Source organism: Corella eumyota, chromosome 2, assembly GCF_963082875.1.
Source record: "Corella eumyota chromosome 2, kaCorEumy4.1, whole genome shotgun sequence".
NCBI classification, from domain to species: Eukaryota; Metazoa; Chordata; class Ascidiacea; order Phlebobranchia; family Corellidae; genus Corella; species Corella eumyota.
Genome location: NC_137491.1, coordinates 19,098,681 through 19,122,298, shown reverse-complemented (window position 1 = coordinate 19,122,298; position 23,618 = coordinate 19,098,681). Strand labels below are relative to the sequence as shown.

The following is a 23,618-nucleotide window of genomic DNA, read 5'->3' as shown; positions in this document are numbered from 1 at the left end:
TTTAATCTTATATTTCACATTTTAAAAACTGGAAAACACATTTTTACATTTAATCTTTATTGCATAAAATATACATAATAATCACAGTAATTAATAAAAAAGTTTAAGCAATTGCTATACAAATTTCTAGTAATAACTCAGTTGTATTTATATTTAATCAATATTATTTTTTTGCTAGATTTTTATTTCAATTGTAACTTTCATATATTTTATTAATTTTAATTCTGATCTTTAAAAGTTTGTTTGCTATTGTTGACTTTAATATTGTTAACTTCAACACATTTTAGTTATTAAAAATATTTAAAATTGTTTTTTAATTTAATTTATTCATTTCATAACACGTTTCAAATTTAGGAATTTAAATAAAATTGTTTTAATTGTTTTGTAACTAATTAATTTGTTAAAATGTTTTCAATTTTTGGAACTTGTGATATTGGCGAGGAGACATGCAAGAATGAAAATGAAACTCAGTTACAAACATTTGCTAACAAGTAGGTGAAATATTCTCACTTATTTTAATGATTGCACACTTCGTCTCTATTGATGTAATATTTTGAAACTTTAGGGTATATTAATTACTGTTTTTTTATTAAAGCAATCTGATATTGTGTATTTTGTACGATTTTAATTTTGTTGCGGATAATTTAAAAAAAAATATTATTCTTAATGTATTGAAAAGTGTTTTTATTTTACTTTAGAAATCGTGATCGGGTGAGATTTAATGATGCCAAGATTTGTACAGAAAACAAAGTGTTTACAGCCAGTGTGATGGTGTTGTCTTGTTTCAGTGTCTTTTTTGATAAAGCTTTTGATACTGAGGTAAAATGGGTATATATAACTTTTAATAGTCTTCTTTTTGTTAAATACTTACCATTCTACTCTCAGCAAAGTTGTTATTATTGTTAATCATTTTTTGCAAAGCATATTTTATATTAATTTAACATAATGTAATATAAAAAATATATAATATTTTTGTGTTAAATTTGTCTATCTTCTATATGTTTAAACTAATACTATTTTAAAGATGGAAGAGAAATACAGTTCAACAATAAAAATTGATAGAATCAGTGCAACTTCATTGCAGTCGATTCTTGATTATTTTTATGGAGTAGAAATTAAATTAAACACCAAGAATGTTTGTGATTTGCTTGATGCTGCAGAATATTTGCAAATTAAAGGCAAGTCATTGTTTGGTATTTTATATAGGATTAAATTTTACCAAAATTTTCTGGAATGTTAAATTTTTAGATTTTAAAAACAAGCCATATACCCAATATTCTTAAAATTCATCTTAAATTTTTTAGATCTAAAGCAAAAATGTACCAATTATTTAAAAAAAGCTTTATCATGTCAAAACATTTTTACTCTTCGCTCATTGGCTGATACTTACCATAGCAACGAACTCATGGATAATGTCAATGAGTTCATGAAAACAAATGTGAAAGAGATTTTGTCACATGATGAGTTTAAGAATTTGTTGGAAGATGATTTATGCTCAAACTTTAAAATGGTTTGTTAGTTTTTCTAAAACACTATAAGTTTATAAATAATTTGTTTATGTGTAAATGTAATATGAAATATATAAAATATTTATATTTGTTACAAATTTTAACATATAGTCTGTTTTAATTAGTTTGTGGATTTTTTTAGAAAATTAATTTGTATTATTTCCCTATTACCAGGTTGAGAAAAAATGTTTGTACACTGCTGTTGTTGAATGGATTAAATTTAAAGTAACTGAAAGACAAGATCGATTTCTTGAAATTCTTGACAAAGTTGAACTCAAGCTTTGTCAGTTGCCATTGGACTTTCTTAATAATGTTGTCAGTGTCGAGGTTAATTTTGAATAAGAATTTTAAATGTTGTTCTAATGTTGGATTTAAATTTATATTAATTTTTATAAATAGTCCCATTAAATTAATGTTTTTTTATTGGGTATAAGCTGTTTTATACCATTTTATCATAAAGGCAATAGAACAAAATACTTTAAAATTTAAAACTTTGACTTTTTAATATTAAATTTTTAGAATTTTATTAAAGAAAATCTTGCATATTTGAACTTAGTAATGAAGGCAAATCGATTCATCTTATATCCAGTGAATGGTAAATTGATACTAAAGTTGTCTTTTAGTATATACATTTTTATAAGTATTAAGCCACAGATATTTTTAGACAACATTTTAATAATTGGAGGAAGAGATTCGAAACAAAATGTTTGTCAATATAATATTTCAAGCAATACTTTTGTGCAAAAAGAGGTAAGATTAAAATTTTTTAAATAACAATTGTTGTATTGCAAATATGTTAAGTCGTTTTGTTTTCTTTTTTAAAATGATTTTACAAAATGCTATAATAAAATCATGTTATGTAATAATGTTATGTTATGGTATGAATTTTTTTAAAGGACATACCAGAAGGAAGATTTTGCCACAAATGTGTTGTTTTAAATGATTTTGTTTACATAATTGGTGGATGTACTGGTAAAGATCAAACCCAACTAAATACAGTTTATAGAATGAACTACAAACAAACTCCAAATACTTGGGCGCAAGTTAATTCAATGAATTACCAACATGGTGGTCATGGAGCTACAGTTTTAAACGGTATAAAACTATTACCATTTTTTATGTTGATTTACATTGTAATAATTTATTAGTTTGTTTTATTTCAATGGTTGTGTATTATGTCATTGCATCGGTTTAATAAAAATTAAACATTTAGGTTTGATTTTTGTGACTGGAAATATGGGGTTTAATCAGAACACTTGTGAATATTACATAGAAACCACAAATAAATGGGTGAAACTTTCAAACATGAAAACTGATCGTTGTTTTCATGAACTGGTTCATCTTAAAGGTAAAACTTAAAAGGGAAAGTGCAGTTACAGGGTTTAATTTTTAAATATGTTGGCATTTTTTTATAGTTAGCCGTCAAATTAGGCAACATTACAATGTTATGTTATGAATTATCAATAACACTATTTTAAATATAAGGGTTTTCTTTTATAAATTTAAAAATGCGTATTTAGTAAAAAAATAAACCCTGTAAAATTGTTTGAATTCAATTTTAAGTTAAAAAAAAATTTTGTTGCTATCAAGTTTTTTCACTATTAATAAATTTTTATCATTAATTAATGATAACAACTTTATTACTTGAAAGGTTCTTACTTTTTTTTAACAAAATGTATTTGTAATTTTAAGTTAAATATTAGGATTAAGCTTAAATAATTTGTCCTGAAGGTTATCTTTATGCCATTGGTGGTGATGCAAATGATAAAGTAACCAACACTGTTGAAAGATACAACCCAAAAGAGGATAAATGGGATTTTGTGGCTTCTTTACTAACTCCTAGACAACAGTTTGGTGCTTTGGCGAACCAAGAAAATATATTTGCAATAGGTAAGCTATAATTGTACTGTAGTTTAATCATAATGTAAAAGCTAGATTTATGGACTAATTGTAAACTAAATTTGGTTTTTAAGTTTTTGTTATATTTCTTACACAAATCATAAATATTATACTTTAAATATTGTTACTATAGAACTAAAACATGATAAAACAAATATTTTATTAAACTATTTAACGATTTTTTGTTTAATAAATATAAAACAAAGTTGACAATTTAATTTCGAGTAAGTAGTTGTGTTTAAAAAGAATTTATATTTAGGAGGTAGTAATAATGAAAATGAACTTAATTCAGTTGAAGTTTATGATGCAACAAATAATATTTGGAACAATGTTACTTCTATGTTGTCACCAAGAGATGCATTTTCAGGATGTTTGATACAAAACAACATTTATGTTGTTGGAGGGTAAGTAAAAAGATTTAATTTGCTTCTAAACTTGTCACAATTTTCAATCTATTATATAATTCTTATTTTGATTTTTTTTGCATTATCTTTAAAAGGAGGTTAGATGATAATAATTCAATTCTTAAATATGACATCACAGAAGACACATGGACATTTGTTACTAAAATTAAAGATGAATATTATTACCATGATTCTGTTGCAATTTGTACTTACCCTTTTGTAAACCAATAATTTAATGTAAACTTGTAGTTAAAGTTTATTAAACAATAGTGAACACTGTAGCTTGATGAGTTAAATTTAAAAAAAATTCTTAATATTAAATTTTCTTTTTTTCTTCTTTTTTTATGCATATATTGATAATGCCGATTTACATTTATTAATTTTGTATTGGTTATATATTTTAATCTCAAAACATATTGTATAAAGTTATCATATATCTGCTTTTATTTTTATTTGTTTTAATTAAGCACTTTCATATATTTTATTGCAAATTACAGATTTATGTAAACATTTGTTTTGTTTTTACAAAGTATTTTTATTTTTTGATGTTATTATTTAAATTAAAAAAATAGTTTTTAACCATATACTTTATAATTATAATAATCTATTGTACTTTATGATTGTAATATTCAATTGATGACAGGTTTAAGGTTAAATATTTTGTTTTAAATATTTTGTTATTATTAAAATTGTTAAAATGTTTTCAATTTTTGGAACTTGTGATATTGGTGAGGAGACATGCAAGAATGAAAATGAAACTCAGTTACAAACATTTGCTAACAAGTATGTGAAATATTCTCACTTATTTCTATGTTTGTACACTTTGTCTTTATTTTTTTAATTTTTTAAAACTTTTAGAGTATATAAATTACTGTTTTTTATTGGTGCAATCTGATATTGTGTAATTTGTACGATTTTAATTTGTTGTGGATAATTTACCAAAAAAAATTTATTATTTTTAATCTATTTAAAAGTGTTTTTATTTTACTTTAGAAATCGTGATCGAGTTAAATTTAATGATGCCAAGATTTGTACAGAGAACAAAGTGTTTACAGCCAGTGTGATGGTGTTGTCTTGTTTCAGTGTCTTCTTTGATAAAGCTTTTGATACTGAGGTAATTTTAATATTCTCAACAATATCTTAATATTTTTGGTAGCCTATAAACAATTTTAGAATTCATTCTTAATAAAGTTATTTTTACTTAAATATTTTTTTGATAAAATTGTTACTTTTTAAATCAATGCAATTTCAAAGATGTAAGAGAAATATAGTTCAACAATAAACATTGATAGAATCAGTGCAACTTTAATGCAGTCAATTCTTGATTATTTTTATGGAGTAGAAATTAAATTAAACCCCAAGAATGTATGTGATTTGCTTGATGCTGCAGAATATTTGCAAATTAAAGGTAAATCATTGTTTGGTATTTTATATAGGATTAAATTTTACCCAAATTTTCTGGAATGTTAAATTTTTAGATTTTTAAATACAAGCCATATATCCAATGTTCTTAAAACTCATTTTAAATTTTTTAGATCTAAAGCAAAAATGTATCAATTATTTGAAAAAAGCTTTATCATGTCAAAACATTTTTACTCTTCGCTCATTGGCTGATACTTACCATAGCAATGAACTCATGGATAATGTCAATAAGTTTATGAAAAAAAATGTGAAAGAGATTTTGTCACATGATGAATTTAAGAATTTGTTGGAAGATGATTTATGCTCAAACTTTAAAATGGTTTGTTAATTTTTTTGAAGTTTATTGTTGTATGATTTTAGGTTTTTGAAGAGTGTAGTTTAAAATATGCACTAATTTTTTGATCTAACTTAAAAAAAAAAATTATTTGAATAATAAAAATTGAAAATATTGGCTTTAGCAAATGGCCCATAGTTTAAAGATGTACTAAATGTTTTAATATGTTATTAACATTTCTTATATTTTATATTACCAGATTGAGAAAAAATGTTTGTACACTGCTGTTGTTGAATGGATTAAATTTAAAGTAACTGAAAGACAAGATCGATTTCTTGAAATTCTTGACAAAGTTGAACTCAAGCTTTGTCAGTTGCCATTGAACTTTCTTAATATTGTTGTCAGTGTCGAGGTTAATTTTGAATAAGAGTTTTAAATGTTGTTCTAATGTTGGATTTAAATTTATATTAATTTTTATAAATAGTCCCATTGAATTAATGTTTTTTTATTGGGTATAAGCTGTTTTATACCATTTTATCATAAAGGCAATAGAACAAAATATTTTAAAATTTAAAACTTTGACTTTTTAATATTAAATTTTTAGAATTTTATTAAAGAAAATCTTGCATATTTGAACTTAGTAATGGAGGCAAATCGATTCATCTTATATCCAGTGAATGGTAAATTGATACTAAAGTTGTCTTTTAGTATATACATTTTTATAAGTATTAAGCCACAGATATTTTTAGACAACATTATAATAATTGGAGGAAAGGATTCGAAACAAAATGTTTGTCAAATATAATATTTCAAGCAATACTTTTGTGCAAAAAGAGGTAAGATTAAAATTTTTTAAATAACAATTGTTGTATTGCAATTATGTTAAGTCGTTTTGTTTTCTTTTTTAAAATGATTTTACAAAATGCTATAATAAAATCATGTTATGTAATAATGTCAAGTTATGGTATGAATTTTTTTAAAGGACATACCAGAAGGAAGATATGCTCACAAATGTGTTGTTTTAAATGATTTTTTTTACATAATTGGTGGATGTACTGGTAAAGATCAAACCGAACTGAATACAGTTTATAGAATGAACTACAAACAAACTCCTATCACTTGGGAGCAAGTTGAAGCAATGAATTATAAGCGAAGTAATCATGGAGCTACAGTTTTAAATGGTAAAAACCAGCTTTCATTGTTTTATGTTGATTTACATCTTAATATTTTATAAATTGTTTATGTATGGCTTAGTATTATGTTATTGCATTGGTACACTACAAACTTTACATTTAGGTTTGTTATTTGTGACTGGAAATTGGAAATTAAATTGTAACACTTGTGAATATTACACAGAAACCACAAATAAATGGGTTGGAATTGCAAATATGAAATCGCAACGTTGTTTTCATGAACTTGTGCAACTAAAAGGTTAAAACTTAAAAGTGATGGAAACATTAATTAAAAATCTAATTTGTTGTTATCCACATTTTTTGGCAATTGCAATTTTTTATAACTTATATTGTCTATTTTATTTTTTGTAAGCTCTAAAACAATGATATCCAACTTTGCAATTTTTGTGTATTTTTTATTTAAATTTTCATAAAGAAATATATTTTAATTATATGTTAGATATAAAGTTTATTTTTGTAAACCTAAAAAATTGGTACAGGTTATCTTTATGCCATTGGTGGCCATGCAAATGGTAAAGCAACCAACACTGTTGAAAGTTACAACCCAAAAGAGGATAAATGGAATTTTGTGGCTCCCTTACAAACTCCAAGAAGGTGGTTTGTTGCTTTGGCAAACCAGGATAAAATATTTGCAATGGGTAAGATGTAAATAAAATTGGTTTGTTTATGCCTTTTAAAATATTAATAAATATTTTTGTCTATTAGATAAAATTATATATAATTCAAATATTAATTTTGTAGCATTACAGAATTGATTTTTATTTTTTATTTAAATGTTGAATGTAAACGATAATTTTAAATAGAAAATACACTTTTTTTATACTTAGGAGGTAATGACGGAAAAGATAATCTAAATTCAGTTGAAGTTTATGATGTAACAAATAATATTTGGAACAATGTAACTTCTATGTTGACACCAAGAGATTCATTTTCAGGATGTTTGATACAAAATAATATTTATGTTGTTGGAGGGTAAGTTAAAAATATTTAACTTTTTAAGTAAGTTAGGTAAAGAAAATTACAAAACAGAATATTGTTAACATATTAATAATATATTTTTACTGTTATATAGAAGGTTAGGTGATAATAAATCAATCATTAAATATGACATTGAAAATGACAAATGGACTTTTATAACTGAAATCAAAGAAAACTATTTTTATCATACTTCCGTTGCATTTTGAACTAAACTTAACAAAAAATTGTAATCTTAAAATGCTGTTTAAACTCTGTAGACAATACTAAATACTATATTCTGTAACTGTTGTATCAATTACACTGAACACTGAACTATATTTTGATAAATCAAATAATGAAATGTTTTTGCAAGTTATAAAGAAAATAAATTTATTTTTTTTCAATGTTAGATTTTTTTTTAAACGAATTGACATATTAACATTTAATAATCATTACATTAAATACACATTGAAAACATGCACATTTAATTAACTATTTAAAAAAAATGTTAAATTTGATTTTTCTTTTTTATTTTTTTTTTTTTTTACTCAGTTGTATTTATATTTAATCAATATTATTTTTTTTGCTAAATTTTTATTTCAATTGTAACTCTCATATATTTTAATAATTTAATTTTGATCTTTAAAAGTTTGTTCGCTATTGTTGACTTTAATATTGTTGACTTCAACACATTTTAAGTGGTTAAAAATATTTAAAAATTTTTTTGGATTTAATTTATTTATTTCATAACAGGTTTCAAATTTAGGAATTTAGATAAAATTGTTTTAATTGTTTCGTAACTAATTAATTTTTTAAAATGTTTTCAATTTTTGGAACTTGTGATATTGGTGAGGAGACATGCAAGAATGAAAATGAAACTCAGTTACAAACATTTGCTAACAAGTAGGTGAAATATTCTCACTTATTTTAATGCTTGCACACTTTGTCTCTATTTATTTAATTTTTTTGAAACTTTAGAATATATTAATTACTGTTTTTTAAGAAAGCAATCTGATATTGTGTATTTTGTACGATTTTAATTTTGTTGCGGATAATTTAACAAAAAAAATATTATTCTTAATGTATTGAAAAGTGTTTTTATTTTACTTTAGAAATCGTGATCGAGTTAGATTTAATGATGCCAAGATTTGTACAGAGAACAAAGTGTTTACAGCCAGTGTGATGGTGTTGTCTTGTTTCAGTGGGTTCTTTGATAAAGCTTTCGATACTGAGGTAAAATGGGTAAATATAACTTTTAATAGTCTTGTTTTTGTTGAATACTTACCATTCTACTCCCAGCAAGGTTGTTATTATTGTTAATCATTTATCTGCAAAGCCTTTCTTATATCAATATACTGTATTTGGAAATTTATCTATTATTTCTTGTGCTAAATTTTCTGTTTTTATATGTTTCAACAAATACTATTTTTTAGATGGAAGAGAAATACAGTTCAACAATAAACATTGATAAAATCAGTGCAACTTCAATACAGTCAATTCTTGATTATTTTTATGGCGTAGAAATTAAATTAAATACCAAGAATGTTTGTGACTTGCTTGATGCAGCGGAATATTTGCAAATTAAAGGCAAGATTTTCTAAATGTTAAATATTTAGATTTAAAAAAACAAGCCATAAATCCAGTGTTCTTAAAACTCATTTTACTTTTATCAGATTTGAAGCAAAAATGTATTAATTATTTAAAAAATGCTTTATCATGTCAAAACATTTTTACTCTTCGCTCATTGGCTGATACTTACCATAGCAACGAACTCATGGATAATGTCAATGAGTTCATGAAAACAAATGTGAAAGAGATTTTGTCACATGACGAGTTTAAGAATTTGTTGGAATATGATTTTTGCTCAAACTTTAAAATGGTTTGTTAGTTTTTGTAAAATAATTTAAGGTTATAGATGATTTGTTTATGTGTAAATTGTAATATGATATATGTAAATTATTTTTATTTGTTACAAATTTTGACAAATAGTTTTTTTTTGAATTAGTTTGTGTTCATGTTTAGCACCTTTTTTGTATTATTTTCTTAATAACAGGTTGAGAAGAAATGTTTGTACACTGCTGTTATTGAATGGATTAAATTTAAATTCACTGAAAGACAAGATCGATTTCTTGAAATTCTTGACAAAGTTGAACTCAAGCTTTGTCAGTTGCCATTAGATTTTCTCCATAATGTTGTCAGTGTTGAGGTTAGATTTTTTATATTGATAGATGTTTTGTATTTTAGCCATATTTGACATTTATTTTACAATTTATTTTTAATTGCACTAAAGAGACCATTTTTAATAATTATTTTAACAATGTAACCCAACATAGTGTTTCACATTTTCTTTTTTAGAATATCATTCAAGAAAATGCTGCATATCTGAACTCAGTAATGAAGGCAATACGATCTATCGTATATCCAGTAAAAGGTAAAATTAAATAATTTAGGTTTGTTATGTTTAATAAATTTTTATTTTGTTATTTATTTTTTTGTTTAGACAATATTATAATAATTGGAGGAAGAAATTCAGAACATAATGTTTGTCAATTTAATATTGCAAGCAATACTTTTATTAAAAAAGAGGTACGAATTAACATTTATAATGTTTAAAATTGCATGTGATTTTACGGTACATTTTAAATCTATTTTTTATATTTTTGAATTTGTTTTTATTTTTTTAAATGTATCTATAGAAATATCATATTATAAATTTAACAAACATTAATGGAAAAATTATGGCATAAAATCTTTTATTAAAGGACATACCAGAAGGAAGATATTGTCACAAATGTGTTGTTTTAAATGATTTTGTTTACATAATTGGTGGATGTACTGGTGATGATCAAACCAAACTGAATACGGTTTATAGAATGAACTACAAACAAATTCCTATTACTTGGGAGCAAGTTAAATCAATGAATTATAAACGACATGGCCATGGAGCTACAGTTTTGAAAGGTAAAAACAAATAATATTAAATGCATTGATTTGATTCATCCATTAAAGTTAAGTACTTTGCTTATTTTATATTTAACAGTTTGTGTTATTTATTTAAATAAGTAAATTTTTAAACATACTGTACTCATGTAGTTCAACATCTTATTTAGGTTTAGTATTTGTAACTGGAAACGTTACAGTGAATTCTAATACTTGTGAATATTATATGGAACCAGTGGATACATGGGTAAATTTTGCAAGCATGCAGAGCCCACGATATGTTCATGAACTTGTTCAACTTGAAGGTGAATGTTTATAATTTTTAGTTTTTTTTAAATGTCTCAGTTGATCTTTTGAATGCAGTCTTACATTACTATATAATTTTATTTTAAACTGATTTTAGGTTTTCTTTATGCCATTGGTGGTTTTTCAAATGGTAAAGTAACCAACACTGTTGAAAAATACAACCCAAAAAAGAATAAATGGAATTTTGTGGCTCCTTTACAAACCCCACGAAAGTGGTTTGTTGCTTTGGCAAACCAGGATAAAATATTTGCAATGGGTAAGATGTAAATAAAATTTGGTTTGTTTATGCCAAATATTAATAAATATTTTTGTATATTAGATAAAATTATATATAATTGAAATATTAATTTTGTAGCATTACAGAATTGATTTTTATTTTTTATTTAAAAGTTAAATGTAAAAGATACTTTTAATTAAAAAATACACTTTTATTTATACTTAGGAGGTCATGATGGAAATGGTTATCTTGATTCAGTTGAAGTTTATAATGTAACAAATAATTTTTGGAACAATGTAACTTCTATGTTGTCACCTAGAAATGCATTTTCAGGATGTTTGATACAAAACAATATTTATGTTATTGGAGGGTAAGTAACAATATTTGTTTTGCTTGTATACTTGTTACAATTTTCAATCTATTATATGTTTTTTATTTTAATTTTTTTTGCATTATTTTAAATAGGAGTTTAGATGATAATAATTCAATTCTCAAATATGACATCACAGAAGACACATGGACATTTGTTACCAAAATTGATGAACATTATTATCACAATGATTCTGTTGCAATTTGTACTTGTCCTTTTGTAAACCAATAATTTATTCTAAATTTATAGTTAAAGTTTATTAAACAATAGTGAACACTGTAGCTTGATGAGTTAAATTTTCAAAACTTTTTTAATATTAAATTTCTATTTTTTCTTCTTTTTTTATGCATATATTGATAATGCTGATTTACATTTATTAATTTTGTATTGGATATCTATTTCAATCACAAAACATATAGTATAAAGTTATCATATATCTGTTATTATTTTTATTTGTTTTAATTAACCACCTTGAACAGATTTATGTTAACATTTGTTTTGTTTCTACAAAGTATTTTTATTTTTTGATGTTATTTTCTAAATTAAAAAAATAGTTTTTAATTTAGATTTTATAATTGTAATAATTAATTGTACTTTTTAATTGTAATATTCAATTGATGACAGGTTTAAGGTTTAATATTTTGATTTAAATATTTTGTTATTATTAAAATTGTTAAAATGTTTTCAATTTTTGGAACTTGTGATATTGGTGAGGAGACATGCAAGAATGAAAATGAAACTCAGTTACAAACATTTGCTAACAAGTAGGTGAAAATTCTCACTTATTTTAATGATTGCACACTTTGTCTTAATTTATGTTCTGTTTTAAAACTTAGTTTATTAGTTACTTATTTTTTTAATAAAGCAATCTGATGTTGTGTAATTTGTATGATTTTAATTTGTTGTGGATAATTTACCAAAAAAAAATTATTTTAATTTATTTAAAAGTGTTTTTATTTTACTTTAGAAATCGTGATCGAGTTAGATTTAATGATGCCAAGATTTGTACAGAGAATAAAATGTTTACAGCCAGTGTGATGGTGTTGTCCTGTTTCAGTGTCTTCTTTAATAAAGCTTTTGATACTGAGGTAATAATAACTTCTTGACAATATCTTAATATCTTTGGTAGCCTATAAACATTTTTTAAAGCTAATTTAATAAACATAAATTTACTTTGAAAAATTAATACTTTTTAAATCAATGCAATCTTAAAGATGGAAGAGAAATACAGTTCAACAATAAACATTGATAGAATCAGTGCAACTTCAATGCTGTCAATTCTTGATTATTTTTATGGAGTAGAAATTAAATTAAACACCAAGAATGTTTGTGATTTGCTTGATGCTGCAGAATATTTACAAATTAAAGGCAAGTCATTGTTTGGTATTTTATATAGGATTAAATTTTATCGAAATTTTCTGGAATGTTAAATATTTAGATTTAAAAAACAAGCCATATATTCAGTGTTCTTAAAACCCATTTTACTTTTATCAGATCTAAAGCAAAAATGTATCAATTATTTGAAAAAGGCTTTATCATGTCAAAACATTTTTACTCTTCGCTCATTGGCTGAAACTTACCATAGCAACGAACTCATGGATAGAGTTGATGACTTCATGAAAACAAATGTGAAAGAGATTTTGTCACATAATGAGTTTAAAAATTTGTTGGAAGATGATGTTTGCTCGAACTTTAAAATGGTCTGTTAATTATTTTGAAGTTTATTATTGTATGTTTTTAGATTATCGTAGAGTGTAGTTTAGAATATGCACTATATTTTGATCTAACTTTAAAAAAAATTACTTGAATAATAAAAATTAGAAATATTGGCTTAAGCAAATAACCTATAGTTTAAAGATGTACCTAATGTATCAATGTGCTATCAACATTTTTTATATAATGTTTTGTGTTACCAGGTTGAGAAGAAATGTTTGTACACTGCTGTTGTTGAATAGATTAAATTTAAAGTAACTGAAAGACAAGATCGATTTCTTGAAATTCTTGACAAAGTTGAACTCAAGCTTTGTCAGTTGCCGTTGGATTTTCTCCATAATGTTGTCAGTGTTGAGGTTAGATTTTAAAGTTATATGGTGATTTGATATAAGAAGTTGGTATATATATTGCTGTATTTATTTATTTGTATGTTGTATAAAAGTCTGTTAGAATTGCCTTTTGTTTAAATAATAAAAATGTAAATATATAAAATATAAATGCTATAGAAATTAAACTTAAGCAAACTGTTTTTTTTATCTTCCACGTTTAGCTTTTTATTAAAAAAAATTTGAACTACATCAACACGGTAATGGAAGAAATTCGAACAATCTTATATCCAACAAAAGGTGATAAATAAATTTTTTGGTGATATTTAATTACTTTCATAATATATTTTGTTTAATGTTATTGTATTGGTATATTTAAATTTAAACATTTAGGTTTGATTTTTGTGACTGGAAATATGAAGTTAAATCGTGACACTTGCGAATATTACACAGAAACCACAAATAAATGGGTGAAACTTGCAAACATGAAAACGCAACGCTGTTTTCATGAACTTGTGCAACTAAAAGGTTAAAACTTTTTTTTAAAACTAATTTATTAGCACAATTAATTTAAAGTATTAAAACATTTATTAAAACTTCTTCTACATTTTTAACATTTAAAATTTTTGATAAACTACATTGTCTATTAGATCACTCGTAAGCTCTATGACATTGTTATTTTTTTTTAAAATTTACATAACAAAGTACAAAATTTAATTATTTTAGGTAATCTTTACGCCATTGGTGGTCGCTCAAATGGTAAAGTAACCAACACTGTAGAAAGATACAACCCAAAAGAGGATAAATGGGATTTTGTGGCTTTTTTACTAACCCCAAGAAGGTGGTTTGTTGCTTTGGCAAACCAGGATAAAATATTTGCAATGGGTAAAATGTAAATAAAATTTGGTTTGTTTATGCCTTTTAAAATATTAATAAATATTTTTGTTTATTAGATGAAATAATATATAATTCAAATAATAATTTTGTAACATTTATATAACTCATATATAATTCAAATAATAATTTTGTAACATTTTTATTTTTTATTTAATAGTTAAATGTAAATGATACTTGTAAATAAAAAATATACTTTTATTTATATTTAGGAGGTAATAATGGAAAACATAATCTAAGTTCAGTTGAAGTTTATGATGTAACAAATAATATTTGGAACAAAGTAACTTCTATGCTGTCACCTAGAGATGCATTTTCAGGATGTTTGATACAAAACAACATTTTTGTTGTTGCAGGGTAAGTAAAAATATTTAATTTGCTTCTAAACTTGTTGCAATTTTCAATCTATTATATGTTTCTTATTTTGTTATTTTTTGCATTATCTTAAATAGGAGTTTAGATGATAATAATTCAATTCTCAAATATGACATCACAGAAGACACATGGACATTTGTTACTAAAATTAAAGAACAATATCATTACCATAATTTTGTTGCAATTTGAACTTATCCTTTTGTGAACCAATAATTTAATCTAAACTTATAGTTAAAGTGCATTAAACAATAGTGAACACTGTAGCTTGATGAGTTTAATTTTCCAATACTTTTTTAATATTAAATTTTACTTTTTTTCTTTTTTTTTATTGGATATATTAATTATGCTGATTTACATTTATTAATTTTGTATTGGATATCTATTTAAATCACAAAACATGTTGTATTAAGTTTTCATATATCTGCTATTATTTTTATTTGTTTTAATTTAGCACTTTCATTTTATTACAAATTAGAGATTTATGTAAACATTTGTTTAGTTTCTACAAAGTATTTTTATTTTTTGATGTTATTCTTTAAATTAAAAAAATAATTTTTAACCATATACTTTATAATTGTAATAATCAATTGTATTTTATAATTGTTATATTTAATTGATGACAGGTTTAGGGTTAAATATTTTGTTTTTACTTGAATTGTTAAAATGTTTTCAATTTTTGGAACTTGTGATATTGGTGAGGAGACATGCAAGAACGAAAATGAAACGCAGTTACAAACATTTGCCAACAAGTAAGTAAAATATTTTGATTCAAATAATGCATTTTTTTATGTATTAATGTTATTCAAATTCTTTTTTAAAGTTTTTGGTTTATCCTTTCAGGAATCGTGATCGAGTTAGATTTAATGATGCCAAGATTTGTACAGAGAACAAAGTGTTTACAGCCAGTGTGATGGTGTTGTCTTGTTTCAGTGTCTTCTTTGATAAAGCTTTTGATACTGAGGTAATATTAACATTCTTGACAATATCTTAAAATCTTTGGTAGCCTATAAACACTTTTCAAAGCTAATTTAGTAAATATAAAATTACTTTGAAAAATTAATACTTTTTAAATCAATGCAATCTTAAAGATGGAAGAAAAATATAGTTCAACAATAAACATTGATAGAATCAGAGCAACTTTAATGCAGTCAATTCTTGATTATTTTTATGGAGTAGAAATTAAATTAAACACCAAGAATGTTTGTGATTTGCTTGATGCTGCAGAATATTTGCAAATTAAAGGTAAGTCATTGTTTGGTATTGTATACAAGATAAAATTTTACTTAACCATTTTTTTTTATTTTTGGGCACAAAAAAAATATAAAGTATAATAATCAAGTCGTATATTTAATAATTTTTGAAGTTATTTTTAATTTTATCAGATTTGAAGCAAAAATGTATCAATTATTTGAAAAAAGCTTTATCATGTCAAAACATTTTTACCCTTCGCTCATTGGCTGAAACTTACCATAGCAACGAACTCATGGATAAAGTTAATGAGTTCATGAAAACAAATGTGAATGAGATTTTGTCACATGATGAGTTTAAAAAATTGTTGGAAAAAGATTTTTGCTCAAACTTTAAAATGGTCTGTTAATTTTTTTAAAGTTTATTGTTTAACTTTAAAATATATGTATTTGATAGTAAAAATTAGAAATATTGGCTTTAGCAAATGGCCTATAGTTTAAAGATGTACCTAATGTATCAATGTGCTATTAATATTTTTTATAAAATGTTTTATATTACCAGGTTGAGAAGAAATGTTTGTACACTGCTGTTGTTGAATGGATTAAATTTAAAGTAACTGAAAGACAAGATCGATTTCTTGAAATTCTTGACAAAGTTGAACTTAAGCTTTGTCAGTTGCCGTGGGACTTTCTTCATAATGTTGTTGGGGCTGAGGTTAGATTTAATTAATTAAGTTGTTTTGATACTCAAAGTTAAATCAATTTTTAAGTTGTAATAACTTATTTCTTTGTCATAAATTAAAATATTGTTTTAATATTTATATTTTAATAGTAAAAGTGTTTTTATTTATATTTTGATGGAACTAAAGCTCAAGTTAGTTAAACAACTTTAATGCCATTTACATTTAGCTTTTTATTAAAAGAAATTTGACATACATCAACAAGGTAATGGAAACAATTCAATCCATCTTATATCCTGTGAAAGGTAAATTATATTATTTTGTTTATCTGGTTGCTAAGTATATAAAAAATTATCGAAAAATACCATCTAATATATTTAGACAAAATTTTAATAATTGGGGGTAGGAAAACAGAAAGTAATGTTTGTCAATATAATATTTCAAGCAATACTTTTGAACAAAAAGAGGTTAGAATTAACTTTTATCAAGTTTAGTATTTGTAATGTTAATTTTTTTAAAAATGGAGCTTAATTTGGAAATAGAAAATTTTTACTAAATTTGTAACATTTTTTATTGAAAACTACAGTGCAATAAATAAACAAGCTTTTTGTTAAATAATTTTACAAAAATTTATAATAAAATTGTTGTACATCTTAATATAATGTTATAACATTACTTTAATAAAGGATATACCAGAAGGAAGATTTTGTCACAAATGTGTTGTTTTAAATGATTTTGTTTACATAATTGGTGGATGTACTGGTAATCGAACTCAACTAAATACAGTTTATAGAATGAACTACAAACAAATTCCTATTACTTGGAAGAAGGTTAAAACAATGAATTATGAGAGAAGTGGTCATGGGGCTACAGTTTTAAATGGTAAAAAAACATTTAACAGTTTTTATATTGATTTACATGGTGATATTTAATTACTTTTATAAATTATTTTGTTTAATGTAGTTGTACTGGTATGTTTAAAACTAAACATTTAGGTTTGGTATTTGTGACTGGAAATATGGAGTTTAATTGTGACACTTGTGAATATTACACAGAAACCACAAATAAATGGGTTGAAATTGCAAACATGAAAACGCAACGCTCTTTTCATGAACTTGTGCAACTAAAAGGTTAAAACTTTTTTTTAAAACAAATTTCTTAGCAAAATTGATTTAAAGTAATAAAACATTTATTAAAACTTCTGTCTACATTTTTGACATTTATAAATTTTTATAAACTATTGTGTCTATTCTATCGCCTGTAAGCTCTATGGCATTTTAACCCAACTTTACAATCCTTTTATATTTGGTTTAAATTTACATAACAAAATACAAAATTTTACATATTTTAGGTAATCTTTATGCTATTGGTGGTCACTCAAGTGGTAAAGTAACCAACACTGTTGAAAGATACAACCCGAAAGAGGATAAATGGGATTTTGTGGCTTCTTTACAAACCCCAAGAAGGTGGTTTGTTGCTTTGGCAAACCAGGATAAAATATTTGCAATGGGTAAGATACATTTACATTTAAATTTTAGATCCAGTGTTTAAACTTTGCTCCATAAATGAATTATATATCAACATTTTTTTAAATAGATGATAGAATTTTTGTTTAATAAATCAAATAAAATTTTAATACTAGCATTTCAGCAATAAAGCGACACTTAATAGCTGTATTTGAATTTTAGTTGTTTTGTTAAAAGTAAGAAGTAAAAGTTACATACATAAATATTAACTAATTTAACTTTATTATAAAATAATTTAGATTTGCATCTAGATTAAATTAGTATTAAATTGAATTAGTATTAAATTAATTTATATTTAGGAGGTAGTAATAGTACGGAAAACCTTATTCCAGTTGAAGTTTATAATGTAACAAATAATATTTGGAACAATGTAACTTCTATATTGTCACCAAGAGATGCATTTTCAGGATGTTTGATACAAAACAACATTTATGTTGTTGGAGGGTAAGTTAAAATATTTAATCTTTTAATTAAATTAGGTAAATAATTTACAAAGAGAACATTGTCAACATTTTATTTATATGTTTGTACTGTTTTATTAAAGGTTAGGTGATAATAAATCAATCATTAAATATGACATTGAAAATGACAAATGGACTTTTATAACTAAACTTGAAGAAAAATATTTTTGCCATACTTGCATTGCATTTTAAACCAAACTTAAAAAATAATTTTAATCTTAAAATGCTGTTTAAACTCTGTAGACAATACTAAATACTATATTCTGTAACTGCTGTATCATTTACACTGTACACTGAACTATATTTTGATAAATCAAATAATGAAATGTTTTTGCAAGTTATAAAGATAATTAAATTAGTTTTTTTCAATGTTAGATTTTATTTTTTTTGAATAAATTAACATATTAACATTTAATAATCATTACATTAAATACACATTGAAAACATGCACATATAATTAACTATTTAAAAAAATTTGTTAAATTTGATTTTTCTTTTTTATATTAACTCAGTTGTATTTATATTTAATCAATATTATTTTTTTTGCTAGATTTTTATTTCAATTGTAACTCTCATATATTTTATTAATTTTAATTCTGATCTTTAAAGTTTGTTCGCTATTGTTGACTTTAATATTGTTGACTTCAACACATTTTAGTTGTTAAAAATATTTAAAATTCTTTTTTGATTTAATTTATTTATTTCATAACAGGTTTCAAATTTAGAAATTTAGATAAAATTGTTTTAATTGTTTCGTAACTAATTAATTTGTTAAAATGTTTTCAATTTTTGGAACTTGTGATATTGGTGAGGAGACATGCAAGAATAAAAATGAAACTCAGTTACAAACATTTGCTAACAAGTAGGTGAAATATTCCTACTTATTTTAGTGCTTGCACACTTCGTCTTTATTTATATAATTTTTTGAAACTTTAGAGTATATTAATTACTTATTTTTTTATTAAAGCAATCTGATATTGTGTATTTTGTACGATTTTAATTTTGTTGTGGATAATTTAACAAAAAAAATATTATTCTTAATGTATTTAAAAGTGTTTTTATTTTAATTTAGAAATCGTGATCAGTGTGATGGTGTTGTCTTGTTTCAGTGTCTTCTTTGATAAAGCTTTCGATACTGAGGTAAAATGGTTATAACTTTTAATGGTTTTGTTTTTGTTGAATACTTACCATTCTACTCTCAGCAAAGTTGTTATTATTGTTAATCATTTATCTGCAAAGCCTTTCTTATATCAATATACTGTAATTACGAATTTATCTAATACTTCTTGTGCTAAATTTTCTGTTTTTACATGTTTCAACAAATACTATTTTTTAGATGGAAGAGAAATATAGTTCAACAATAAACATTGATAGAATCAGTGCAACTTCAATGCAGTCAATACTTGATTATTTTTATGGAGTAGAGATTAAATTGAACACCAAGAATGTTTGTGATTTGCTTGATGCTGCAGAATATTTGCAAATTAAAGGCAAGTCATTGTTTAAAATTGTATACAAGATAAAATTTTACTTAACTATTTTTTTTTTTTTGGGCACAAAAAAAAATATAAAGTTTAATAATCAAGTCGTATATTTAATAATTTTTGAAGTTACTTTTAATTTTATTAGATTTGAAGCAAAAATGTATCAATTATTTGAAAAAGGCTTTATCATGTCAAAACATTTTTACTCTTCGCTCATTGGCTGATACTTACCATAGCAATGAACTCATGGATAAGGTTAATGAGTTCATGAAAACAAATGTGAACGAGATTTTGTTGCATGATGAGTTTAAAAATTTGTTGGAAGATGATTTTTGCTCGAACTTTAAAATGGTCTGTTAATTTTTTTGAAGTTATTTTGATCTAACTTTAAAAAAAAATTATTTGAATAATAAAATTGAAAATATAGGCTTTAGCAAATGGTCCATAGTTTAAAGATGTACTAAATGTTTAATATGTTATTAACATTTTTTATATATATTTTATATTACCAGGTTGAGAAGAAATGTTTGTACACTGCTGTTGTTGTATGGATTAAATTTAAAGTAACTGAAAGACAAGATCGATTTCTTGAAATTTTTGACAAAGTTGAACTCAAGCTTTGTCAGTTGCCATTGGATTTTCTTAATAACGTTGTCAGTGTTGAGGTTAGATTTAATAAACATTTTAACTAGTTCTAGGTTAGATTGGTTTAAATTTAAGCAATATTATATAAATAGGTATAAAAAAATTAATACTGTGCATTTTTTAGCTCAAGCTGTGAATTACAACTCTTTTAAAATAGCAATAAATAAATGTATTTTTTAAGATTTATTTAAAGCAATGACTTTTTATTAATAAATTTTTAGAATTTTATTAAAGAAAATGCTGTATATTTGAACTTAGTAATGGAGGCAAATCGATCCATTTTATATCCAGTAAAAGGTAAAGTGATACTAAAGTTGTCTTTTAATATATAAATTTTTTTTTAAAAGTATTAAGCCTCAGATATTTTAGACAACATTTTCATAATTGGAGGAAGGGATTCAGAACAGAAAGTTTGTCAATATAATATTTCAAGCAATACTTTTGAACAAAAAATGGTTAGATTGAATTTTTTTAAAAGTAACAATTATCATATTGCAATTATGTTTTTCTAAGTTTTTTTTATATTCTAGTATCCATTTTTTTTTTTAAAAACTGTTTACTTTTTTAAAATGATTTTACAAAATGCTGTAATAAAATCATGTTACATAATAGTGTTATGTTATGGGATGAATTTTATTGAAGGACATACCAGAAGGAAGATATTGTCACAAATGTGTTGTTTTAAATGATTTTGTTTACATAATTGGTGGATGTACTGAGAGTGATGATAACCAAGTAAATACAGTTTATAGAATGAACTACAAACAAATCAATATTACTTGGAAGCAAGTTAATTCAATGAATTATAAAAGAGGTGGTCATGGAGCTACAGTTTTAAACGGTATAAAACTATTAACATTTTTTATGTTGATTTACAGTGTAATTATTTATTACTTTGGTTTATTTCAATGGTTGTGTATTATGTTATTGCATCGGTTTAATAAAAACTAAACATTTAGGTTTGATTTTTGTGACTGGGAGTAGTGAGTTTAATCAGAACACTTGTGAATATTTCATAGAAACTACAAACAAATGGGTTGGAATTGCAAACATGAAAACTCTACGTTGTTTTCATGAACTCGTGCAACTTAAAGGTAAAACTTAAAAAGAAAGCGCAGTAACAGGGTTAATTTTTAAATATGTTGGCATTTAATTATAGTTAGCCATCAAATTTGGCAATATTACATTGTTTTGGTATGAATCACCAATAGCACTATTCTTATTTAAAAATAGTTTAAAATTCTGATTTGCCTTACTATATAACGAAAAAAACTGGTAGTAATAAGGAAAATTATAAAAAACTATTCAGTATTTTCAAAATTTGTTTACTTACCTCTGTCTGCGAGCTTAGAAACTTCTGACGTTTATGTCATACATCATTTGACATGTAAGCTTAAAAAATTTCCCTTTTTTATGTCAGACCATGATATCTAAAAAACCACTTAATTAATTTTAAATATAAGGGTTTCCTTCTATAAATTTAAAAATGCTTACTTAATCAAAAAAATTAACCCTGTAAAATTGTTTGAATTCGATTTTCAGTTATAAAAAAATTTTGTTGCTATCAAATTTTTTCATTATTAATAAATTTTATAATTAATTAATGATAACAACTTTATCACTTTAAAAGTTTTTAAGTTTTTTTTTAACAAAATGTATTTGAAATTTTAGGTTAGATAATTAGGTTTAAACTTAAATAATTTGTCTTTAAGGTTATCTTTATGCCATTGGTGGTGATGCAAATGATAAAGTAACCAACACTGTTGAAAGATACAACCCAAAAGAGGATAAATGGGATTTTGTGGCTTCTTTACAAACTCCTAGACAACAGTTTGGTGCTTTGGCGAACCAAGAAAATATATTTGCAATAGGTAAGCTATAATTGTAGTGTATTTTAATTATAATGTCAAAGTTAGATTTATGGACTAATTGTAAACTAAATTTGATTTTTAAATTTTTGTTATATTTTTTACACAAATTATAAATATTATACTTTAAATATTGTTTCTATAGAACTAAAACATGATAAAACAAATATTTTATTAAACTATTTAACAATTTTTGTTTAATAAATATAAAACAAAGTCGACAATTTAATTTCGAGTAAGTAGTTGCTTTTAAAAAGAATTTATGTTTAGGAGGTAGTAATAATGAAAATGAACTTAGTTCAATTGAAGTTTATGATGTAACAAATAATATTTGGAACAATGTAACTTCTATGTTGTCACCAAGAGAATCATTCTCGGGAATTTTAATACAAAACAATATTTATGTTGTTGGAGGGTAAGTTAAAAATATTTAACCTTTTAAGTAAATTAGGTAAATAAATTACAAACAGAACATTGTCAACATTTTTTTAATATATTTTTACTGTTTTATAGAAGGTTAGATGATAATATTTCAATCAATAAATATGACATTGAAAATGACAAATGGACTTTTATAACTGAACTCGAAGAATACTATTTTTACCATACTTCTGTTGCATTTTGAACAAAACTTGACAAAAAATTGTAATCTTAAAATGCTGTTTAAACTCTATAGACAATAATAAATACTATATTCTGTAAATGTTATATTAATTACACTGAACTGTATTTTTGATAAATCAAATAATGAAATGTTTTTGCAAGTTATAAAAATAATTAAATTAATTTTTCTTCAATGTTAGATTGTGCTTTTTTGATATGAATTAGCATATTTACATTTGATAATCGTTATATTAAATACACATACAAAACATGCACATACAATTAACTATTTAAAAAATTTTGTTTTAAATTTGATTTTTTTTTTATAATTACTCATTGTATTTATATTTAATCAATATTATTATT

The 23,618-nt window shown here is 23.8% G+C and overlaps 7 protein-coding genes across 11 annotated transcripts; all 7 read left to right on the top strand.

The window, feature by feature from the left end:
• Positions 1-356: 356 nt before the first annotated feature.
• Positions 357-4,257, top strand: LOC145743394 (kelch-like protein 12). Of its 2 annotated transcripts, none has more exons than XM_082561343.1 (12): positions 357-491; positions 699-819; positions 1,025-1,178; positions 1,305-1,510; positions 1,683-1,835; positions 2,028-2,103; positions 2,173-2,258; positions 2,405-2,603; positions 2,722-2,856; positions 3,240-3,398; positions 3,700-3,811; positions 3,907-4,257. In XM_082561343.1, exons 1-12 carry the CDS (start codon positions 406-408, stop codon positions 4,040-4,042), a joined length of 1,623 nt encoding a protein of 540 aa, XP_082417469.1. In that variant the 5' UTR covers positions 357-405; the 3' UTR covers positions 4,043-4,257. The 2 variants fall into 2 exon arrangements, with proteins under 2 accessions (XP_082417469.1, XP_082417468.1); XM_082561342.1 differs by having other exon boundaries at positions 3,667-3,811.
• A 1,853-nt stretch (positions 4,258-6,110) lies between these two features.
• LOC145743465 (uncharacterized) lies at positions 6,111-7,927 on the top strand. The gene is made up of 7 exons (XM_082561428.1): positions 6,111-6,187; positions 6,257-6,343; positions 6,490-6,688; positions 6,804-6,938; positions 7,180-7,338; positions 7,528-7,672; positions 7,773-7,927. The coding sequence occupies exons 2-7, from the start codon at positions 6,296-6,298 to the stop codon at positions 7,882-7,884; spliced, it is 798 nt and encodes a 265-aa protein (XP_082417554.1). The 5' UTR covers positions 6,111-6,187; positions 6,257-6,295; the 3' UTR covers positions 7,885-7,927.
• Positions 7,928-8,418: 491 nt separating this feature from the next.
• LOC145743407 (kelch-like protein 7) lies at positions 8,419-11,951 on the top strand. Of its 2 annotated transcripts, none has more exons than XM_082561359.1 (12): positions 8,419-8,560; positions 8,770-8,890; positions 9,091-9,244; positions 9,331-9,536; positions 9,711-9,863; positions 10,013-10,088; positions 10,158-10,243; positions 10,420-10,618; positions 10,768-10,902; positions 11,001-11,159; positions 11,346-11,490; positions 11,586-11,951. In XM_082561359.1, exons 1-12 carry the CDS (start codon positions 8,475-8,477, stop codon positions 11,719-11,721), a joined length of 1,656 nt encoding a protein of 551 aa, XP_082417485.1. In that variant the 5' UTR covers positions 8,419-8,474; the 3' UTR covers positions 11,722-11,951. The 2 variants fall into 2 exon arrangements, with proteins under 2 accessions (XP_082417485.1, XP_082417484.1); XM_082561358.1 differs by having other exon boundaries at positions 8,770-8,899.
• Positions 11,952-12,125: 174 nt separating this feature from the next.
• Positions 12,126-15,007, top strand: LOC145743441 (uncharacterized). Of its 2 annotated transcripts, none has more exons than XR_014281011.1 (6): positions 12,126-12,254; positions 12,458-12,578; positions 12,705-12,858; positions 12,985-13,190; positions 13,407-13,559; positions 13,754-13,824. XR_014281011.1 is itself a non-coding variant. In XM_082561399.1 (6 exons), exons 2-6 carry the CDS (start codon positions 13,793-13,795, stop codon positions 14,985-14,987), a joined length of 588 nt encoding a protein of 195 aa, XP_082417525.1. In that variant the 5' UTR covers positions 13,216-13,559; positions 13,754-13,792; the 3' UTR covers positions 14,988-15,007. The 2 variants fall into 2 exon arrangements, 1 of the variants encoding a protein (XP_082417525.1); XM_082561399.1 differs by lacking the exons at positions 12,126-12,254; positions 12,458-12,578; positions 12,705-12,858; positions 12,985-13,190 and adding exons at positions 13,923-14,057; positions 14,256-14,414; positions 14,636-14,780; positions 14,876-15,007 and having other exon boundaries at positions 13,216-13,559; positions 13,754-13,829.
• A 414-nt stretch (positions 15,008-15,421) lies between these two features.
• On the top strand, positions 15,422-16,259 carry LOC145742611 (zinc finger and BTB domain-containing protein 44-like). The gene is made up of 4 exons (XM_082560387.1): positions 15,422-15,547; positions 15,639-15,759; positions 15,887-16,040; positions 16,162-16,259. Exons 1-4 carry the CDS (start codon positions 15,462-15,464, stop codon positions 16,257-16,259), a joined length of 459 nt encoding a protein of 152 aa, XP_082416513.1. The 5' UTR covers positions 15,422-15,461.
• LOC145743450 (kelch-like protein 11) lies at positions 16,222-18,887 on the top strand. 2 transcript variants are annotated; one of them, XM_082561412.1, is made up of 9 exons: positions 16,222-16,386; positions 16,548-16,700; positions 16,895-16,970; positions 17,047-17,132; positions 17,352-17,547; positions 17,721-17,795; positions 18,017-18,175; positions 18,491-18,635; positions 18,736-18,887. In XM_082561412.1, exons 1-9 carry the CDS (start codon positions 16,282-16,284, stop codon positions 18,842-18,844), a joined length of 1,104 nt encoding a protein of 367 aa, XP_082417538.1. In that variant the 5' UTR covers positions 16,222-16,281; the 3' UTR covers positions 18,845-18,887. The 2 variants fall into 2 exon arrangements, with proteins under 2 accessions (XP_082417538.1, XP_082417536.1); XM_082561410.1 differs by having other exon boundaries at positions 17,661-17,795.
• A 596-nt stretch (positions 18,888-19,483) lies between these two features.
• LOC145742610 (kelch-like protein 12) lies at positions 19,484-23,319 on the top strand. The gene is made up of 12 exons (XM_082560386.1): positions 19,484-19,514; positions 19,725-19,792; positions 19,989-20,099; positions 20,317-20,487; positions 20,649-20,801; positions 21,003-21,078; positions 21,151-21,236; positions 21,424-21,622; positions 21,741-21,875; positions 22,494-22,652; positions 22,920-23,064; positions 23,163-23,319. The coding sequence occupies exons 1-12, from the start codon at positions 19,484-19,486 to the stop codon at positions 23,272-23,274; spliced, it is 1,446 nt and encodes a 481-aa protein (XP_082416512.1). The 3' UTR covers positions 23,275-23,319.
• The last annotated feature ends 299 nt before the right edge of the window (positions 23,320-23,618 follow it).